General features: G+C 36.8%; 1 protein-coding gene across 1 annotated transcript in view; it reads left to right on the plus strand.

The window, feature by feature from the left end:
- Window positions 1-5,685, plus strand: part of Rasef (RAS and EF-hand domain containing) — a 52,046-nt gene extending 46,361 nt beyond the window's left edge. Inside the window, exons 16-17 of the mRNA XM_057784427.1 lie at window positions 76-152; window positions 2,341-5,685. Coding sequence (XP_057640410.1) covers window positions 76-152; window positions 2,341-2,446 — 183 coding nt within the window. The 3' untranslated portion in view covers window positions 2,447-5,685. The remainder of the gene's footprint in view (window positions 1-75; window positions 153-2,340) is intronic.
- Window positions 5,686-8,376: the final 2,691 nt, after the last annotated feature.

Genomic DNA, 8,376 nt, shown 5'->3' on the forward strand with positions numbered 1-8,376 from the left:
TTTTAATTCAGTAATTTAAATTTCAGGGAATCTAATCAAAGCCTTCACTGAACTGTGTATACTTCCTTTCTACAGACATATGGGGCATTATTCTGTGAAACAAGTGCCAAAGACGGATCCAATGTCGTTGAAGCTGTTCTCCATCTTGCTCGGTAAAGTTCACCTTTAAAGTTTTAAAAAATCAGATTTTTCACTTACCTAATAAATATGATGAATTTCTTCATTATAGCTTTCAGTTAAAATATCTGCTGTAGAACATAGTTCTGTCTTTCATGGTAAGGAAAACACTACATGTATCTATTATAAAATCTAGTAATTCTTGTTTATTGTTGACATTGACTACATATTTTTACTAAGGAACAAAAGAGATGTAGCTGTAGTATTTTTGAACATTTTGTAAAATATCACAAGGAATGATAATAATTGACTTATAGAATCATCTCCTGAAACCAAATTTAAACATAACTAGCTATTATTAGCATATCTATTATAAAATTTTGCTAATAAAATGGGATATACAGAACAAAAAAGGAAATTGTATATCATAACAATTGGAATCACTGTCCGAATTGCTCAGTGTATAATTATTAAAGGAAAGCAGTGGTGTGGAGAATAATTAACATTTTGCATCTGGATTATAACAAAACTTATCATTAGAAGACTTGCATAAAAACGTGCATGGCAGTTCTTCAAGTATTGCAAGACATAACAGTACTCTCTCCCTGATTTATATTTTCTGCTTGGTGTGTTTTTTAGTTAGGCTTTTGTCAACTTGATATAAGCTGTTGCCATTTGTAAAGGGGGAGTCTCAACTTAGACAGTACTCCTACCATATTGTACATGGGAAAACTTCTAGGGCATTTTCTTTATTAACGATTGATTTGGTACCACTCTGCATGCTACCACCCCTAGACATTTGATTATCTGGCTGTGTGGTACTGGATTATATAAGAAAACAAGCTGAGCAAGGCATGAGGGGAAAACCATTAAGCAACATTTCTTCATGGTATCTGCTTCAGTTTCTGCCTCCAGGTCACTGTCCTGTCCTCCGTGATGGTCTGTGGTGTGGAACTGTAAGCTCAAGTAAAATCATTCCTCCCCAGGTTCCTTCTGACCAGGCTGACTTGTCACAGTGATAGTAATCCTAACTAAGATAGAAATTTGTACCAAAAAGTTAACTATTGACACCACCTTTACATGGGTTCTGGGCATCAAACTTAAGTTTTCAGGCTGGTTTGTAAGGTGCTGTGCTCCTGAGTTATCTCACTAGTTCTCAAGTCCATTCTTAAATGGAAGCTTATTTAACTCTAGAGTCATCCATATATCTCTGCTTGTAGATATCTTTAATCTGCACAATGAGAAAGAGGACTGAATATTTAATATTTTTAGAGAATTTTATACTTGAATACTGTTTTTATCTTATTTCTATGATTCCCTCTCTCTGCTCCCACTCCTCCATTGTCTTCCTGACTCCCTCTCAAATTCATGTCTTTAGTTTTTCTACACACACACCACTACTGAGCCCTTTTAATGTTGATTATATGCAGATATATTTGCGATCAACCACTTGGGGTTGGATAACCTATCATGGAGTTCATCCCACCTCTAATGAAGTGCTATAGGCAATCATGGCTTCTGAAAGAGGGATCTCTCAGTTCTTTTAGGAGACTGTCTTAGTTAAGTTTCTATTGTTGTGAAAAGCCACCATGATAAAGGCAACTTGTTGAAGGAAGATTTTTAGGGTGCTTATGGTTCTTGAGGCTTCAGAGTTCATTACCATCATCACAGCAGGGATGTTTGGCAGTAGAAAGGCACAGTGGCTGGAGATAGAAACAGAGTTGAGTGTTATCATGTCAAATCTTAAACAGAAATCAGAGAGCAAACATGAATGGCACCCAGGTTTTGAAACCCAAAGTCTGCTAACAGTGACATCCTCCAGTAAGGTCACACCTCTTAAACCTACCTAAGCAGCACTACTATCTGAAGATCAAGTATTCACATGCTTGAGAATGTGGGCGACATTTAATTTAAACAACCACAATTCAATCAATTCCAATGCCAGCATCTTCTAGAAGCACCTTGGTTCCTATAAGACACTAGCCAGATGGTTTAAGTAGAAAACCCATGACCCTGAAATTATTTATCTAGATAGCTATCGCTCCCTCTGAGTTTTGTAGTTAACTGCCTATAATTTGGCATAGATGAGACATTTGTTTAATGGTGGAGTTATCGAGGCTTTGTATTGTGAACTGTGTTAATCTCCTTTTCCTGTAATTAATCTCCACAGGTAAGTAAGCACATATCTCACTTTTGTTGTAATTCCTTTCTCCCTTCTCACAGGGAAGTAAAGAAAAGGACAGAGGATGATGACAGCAAATCCATTACGAGTCTAGTTGGATCCACTTCCAGAAAGTCACTGCAGATGAAGAACTGTTGCAATGGCTAAATCGCAGCTATCTTCAGTTCATAAAGTCCTTGTTTCCTAAATACTGATCATGGGACCCTAGTTCTCAATGGAGTGGTACATTATACAACACCGGCCAATGAAGAATTTCAACCTGGCAAATTGAGCCATGCTTGTCTGTCCTCAGGAACCTCAGGCTTTCTTTGTTCTATCTCAGTGAGCTACTTGGGTTGTCTGACCCCTATAGATCACTAAGAGGAAATGTTTTAATGATTTTAATATAATATGGTAAAATAAAATTACATTTTCAGATCAAAACTATTGAGAACCAACTGATAAAATTACTTTATAAGAAAATTGACTTTGTAGTTAACCTGTGACAGTGTTTGCTTAAAAGTTTGGATGCAAGAGCTTAATACTTTGTTTTATGGAATTCAGTATTTAATACAAAGTACAAGGAAACTGGCAGGCTGTTATATATTATTGCTTTAAACCATGGATGCTATCAGATAGCACGAATATTTTTCATTTGGCCAATCAGCTTTGCTGTTACCTAGTCTTATAATACTGGGTATGCCCAGGCCATATTAGACCTCTTTCTCTCTTTAAAATAAGAAAGTTAATCACCAGTGTATCTTGGATTCTCAGGTATTTTAAGAAGCAGGAAGGGCACAGTGGTTCACAGTTACTAAGGACCCTGTGAAGTATGCCTTTTGATATAGAGGTATTGGGTTTTCAAATTTATGAAAAAAGAATTTATTTGAGAAATTGGAAATACTTTAGACGTCAATGTAAATAAAAATACTTTTTTTGTGAAAAAAGAATGATTAAAAATGTATGTAATGAATATACAATATCAAGAGTACTTGTGAAGTCTGAGGCTTAAATTGTATGTAAAAATTTTAGTGAAGATATTTATAACACATACTACCTAAAGAAAAATGCTACAAAAATGTGCTTCACCTACTGACTACCAGGGGCTGAGAGTAGTTGGCACTAATGGCCAAAGGGCATGTGCCTTCTTAGGAGGATGAACACAGTCTTCTAAAATTAGATTAATAGTAGTGGCATAAATTGGAATATGCTAGAAAATAACCAAACATTGTATTTGGAAAGGATAAGTTTTATGAATCTGAATATATTTCATAGACAAATACAGTGGTACCTAAAGTAACAACATTTTACCAAATGACTATATTGTTGCTAATTTACACTGACCTGTAATTTAGAACTTTATCTGTAGCATAATGGCAGTTCCTAAGCCCCTATCTTCAAACATTTCCTTTCTCTTTAATGAATATTGGGAGATTGTTATTAGGCATGATTTTGGAAAGTTCCATATTGAAAAGAGAATTACATCTAAATGTTAGTCAGTCCTTTGAATAATGTGACTTCTGACTGCTTATCACCCAGGACATGGTTAGTCTTGCTTTTCATCTGGAACTTTGAATACCTCCCACTCCTTCTGACCAAAATATCTTTAAGAGGCAAAGGCCTTTCTATCTGACCCAGGATGGGCAAGCAAAAATAGCATTACTGGTAGTCAGAACCAGTTAGATAATTCTTAATGAGCGATATTTTGGTTCATACAGGTCTAGGCTTTAAATAGCTTACCCAGAACATAAATATTACTGGTTACTTATATGAATTGTATTATGTATGTTAAAACATTCCTTTTTGATGAACTAAAAAAATTCACTGGGCTAGCAATGTGTCTCAGGAAGTAAAAGTACTTGTTGCCCAAGCTTGCCAACCCAAAATTCGTGCCTGAACTCACAGTGGAAGGGGAGAATGAATTCCTGAAATTGGTTTCTGACATTTACAAATGTTTGCCATAGTGGCCAAATGATACATGCACACACATAGAGCAATAAATAATTATTTTTAAATAACATTCCATTTTGGCAAACACTTTTGTGCTTTTGACTTTTGTTATCAAACTTTAAATATTTTCAGCTTTATTTCTTTTTCCTAATAAGGAATTGATTAGGTACCATTGTACACAAAAGCCACATGGTTTGAATCTTCAGTAACTACATACAAATGGCTATTTTATGTTTGGAACCCCAGTTAACAGGTTACATTTCTGACAAAAAAAAAATAATACTTGGTGAGAAATTGATACAGACGTCAGGTGAGAGTAGTGATTATTTATGTAACATTATTTTTGTTATTTTGTAACATAGATGTTTGCTTTAGAGAGTGGAGTTCTAGACAAGGGTGAATCTTATGTTCTAATAGATGGTACATGTCTGCCACTGGCTGAACCCATTCTGGTAGCATGCATGTTATCATGTTCTCTTCATTCTCATGTTATTTACCTCATATGTGGTTTTTTCTTCCATACTTTGCAAAAAGAGACACAGAGAGAGATTGTTAATGCAGAAGTTCTGACTGGGGTTTTGCCTCTAGTTGTGGATCCAGACCATCTGTGTTGACTAGAAAGTTGTCTAGGTAACTTGAACAAGTCAACATCTTCAGTGATCCGAATTTAAAATATTCAAAGTAGAGGATTCTATCTCTTCTTAACAAACTTGTTTAAGGAAAAGAAATGCAAAACTCTTTTTAGGTGACTTTCTGGGAGACTGTATTTTGATCTCAAAAGTGTTCCCGAGTTTAAAGTATATTTAAGGGCAAAATAATGCTTTCAATTTAAGCTTACTTTAATATATTCACACATTTTTTCAAGTATCTTATTTTGCATCCATTTTTCCTTAGATAACTTTTAAAATCACAATGATGCTATATCCATGTTTAAATGCACTTTATCATACTAGATAATATTTTAATCTCATTATGGAAAATAATGTTGGAAAAGTAGGTATTTTTTCACTGTTATTTTCTAGGCCTATTCATTTTCATAATTTATTTTTCTACTTGCTGTTTTATACAATATTGTATAACATTTGATTATTTAATACTAAGTGTAATTTGAATAAATGCAGACTGTCCTCCTTCTTCTAAAGATAAAGTTGAGGTTAAGGGTAAGGATTTATTTTCATATTTGTATAGAGATTAGCCTCAGAATATTGGTCTTTTAGGTTTTTGCTGTATATACATGTAAGAAGTAATGTATGTATATGGCAGGTAAGCAACTGCGAAATGAGTCACTGTTATATGATTTTAATATATGTGGTTTACATTTTTCATAGTTTGAGTTGTATTTTATTTAAACTGTTTATATCTTTTCAAACCATCAATAATGATACCCCAAAGTATAATTGCATACCTATGCAAATATCTAAGGAGTTATAAAAGTCATGTCTTGTAAATGCAATAAAGTTTGCTTATTTTGGTCCTTGAACAGTTTCCTGGGCTTTTTGTGGGTATTCTGAAGTGGCTGATTCCACAGTGTCTGTAGGAGACAGGACTTCTTTTTTGGACATACCATTCCTATAATGGAAGAAATAAAATGAATAAATGTGTGGCAGTTGGTAGCTAGTAGAGGGCAACAAGGAGGTCACCGAGGACACTAGAAGACCAATTAGACTTTTGTAATAGCATTACTGGATGAGATATATCTATTCTCTTATTCTTTAAAAAAATAAATAAATTTGAAAATTTCATAGCTTTACACTGTATTTTCAGTTCTAGTCCACCTCTCTTCCCTCTGATTCCCTCCCGCCCATGTCCTCTGCACTTTGTGTTCACTTTCATGGACTCTTTTACTTTATTTTTACACACATACACTTCTGCTGACTGTGCAGTGTTTCTTGTCTGTATACACATTTTTAGGGATGAACAATGCTTAATATGACTGAACTTCCAGGAGTTACTGTCTATAAATTTTAAACTGTGGTTGGGGCCTTGTCATCCTACTATCAATACACAGGAACAATTGTGTCTGGGAAATGAAGAATACACTGATAATGTTGTGGGACAACTCCCAAAGCTGAAGTTGAGAGGCAGCATGTTATCACACAAGAGAATTGCAGTTAGAGACAGTCAGCTATTCAAAAGGCAATATTCCTCATCGGTTGTGCCACATGAGTTTCCTCCAACAGATATATGTATTTCTGGATGGTTGGCCTTCTAAATATCAGCTATAATGTACTGCATCATTGTGTGGACTCCAACAATGTTTACGTCTTGTGTCCTGGTTTTCATCTATGTAACTAAGCCTGGAGGTGGGATATAGTGCACATGGGCCACAATCTGATTGACTGTGCAAACTAGGCTGGTGAACCACATATGTGACTAAAGCCAAACCTGGGATTTGGAAAAAATACAGGCAGGGTAGCTCCACAGTAGTCAATGGGCTAGGTCAGTGAACATTTTTATAACCTTGGCTAAACTTCGAGTTTACAAATGTCACATGGAAGCTAGAATTGGGAGGACTTAACAGTCAATACTAGGATAGAGAACAAGGGAAAAACCATGGAAGTTAAGAATGAGGCAAGAGAAGTTCATAAAACCAGGATAGTATATAGTGTGTATGACCCAAGCTATGTCAAAGGACTGGTGAGGGTTCAGGAGGGCTAACATTCAAGAGTACCAGGATTTTTCTTTTGGGCCACATGACACAGAGATTTTGTGCTATTTATAAATGCTCAGCCTACCTTAGGCTTCTATCTGGCTAGCTCTTTTAACTTAAATTAGGCTGTTTATCTACCTTTTGCCTCAGGGATTTTTATCTTTTCTTTCTTTCTGTCTATTTTACTTTCACTGTTTCTCATGTCTGGCAGCTGGTTGGCCAAGGGCATCTCTCTCTCTCTCTCTCTCTCTCTCTCTCTCTCTCTCTCTCTCTCTCCTCATTCTCTTCTCTTCTTCCATTCTCTCATTCTTCTTCAGTTTAGATATGTCCTTCTATTTACTCTTTCTGTCTTCCAGCCCCACCTATCCTACTCCTGTCTAGTTACTGGCTATTCAACTTTTTATAAGACCAACCAGAGGCTAGGCAGCCAAGGTGAAACAAATGTAACACATCCTTACATCATTAAACAAATGCAGCAGAAACAAATGTAACATACCTTTAAATACTTAAAATAATATTCCACAGCATGAGCTATATAGCACATCTTTACATAGTTAAATACTCCACAACATCCAGGGAATTCAAACGACTGGACTGAAGCCCAGAATGTGTTATTTAGACTAGATTTTTAAGTTATTTTTTGTGTTAAATGAGCTAGGTTTAGATAGACTCACCAGAATGATATTATGTGCAGGATCACTCTGGCCACTTTTATGGAATCTGAGGGTCAGATCTTTTTTTTTTAATTTTTATTTTTATACTTTTTTAATTAAAATTTCCACCTGCTCCCCGTTTCCCATTTCCCTCCCCTCCTCCCAAATATTGCCCCCTCCCCCCACTCCCCTCCCCCATCCCCACTCCTCTTCTCCTCCCCCCCACACCATTCCCCCTCCCTCTCGATATTGAAGAGCAGTCCAAATTCCCTGCCCTGCGGGAAGACTAAGGTCTTTTATCTACGTCAAGGAAGGTGAGCGTCCTAACAGGCTAAGCTCCCACAAAGCCAGTTCATGTATTAGGATAGAAACCTAGTGCCATTGTCCTTGGCTTCTCATCAGCCTTCATTGTCCGCCATGCTCAGAGAGTCCAGTTTCAACCCATGCTTATTCAGTCTCAGACCAGCTGGCCTTGGTGGGCTCCCAATAAATCAGTTCCACTGTCACAGTGGGTGGGTGCACCCTTCGTGGTCCTGACTTCCTTGCTCATGTTCTCGCTCCTTCTGCTCCTCATTTGGACGTTAAGAGCTCAGTCCGTTGCTCCAAATTGAGTCTTTGTCTCTACCTTGATCCATCGCCAGATGAAGGTTCTAAGGTGATATGCAAGATATTCATCAGTATAGGATAGGGTCATTTCAGGTTCCCTCTCCTCAGTTGCCCAAGGTACCAGCTGGGGTCATCTCCCTGGACACCTGCGAACACCTCTAGAGTCAAGTCTCTTGCCAACCCTAAGATGGCTCCCTTAGTTAGGATATATACTTCGCTGCTCCCGTATCCACCCTTCC

The sequence above is a fragment of the Chionomys nivalis genome, chromosome 11 (assembly GCF_950005125.1).
Source record: "Chionomys nivalis chromosome 11, mChiNiv1.1, whole genome shotgun sequence".
NCBI classification, from domain to species: domain Eukaryota; kingdom Metazoa; phylum Chordata; class Mammalia; order Rodentia; family Cricetidae; genus Chionomys; species Chionomys nivalis.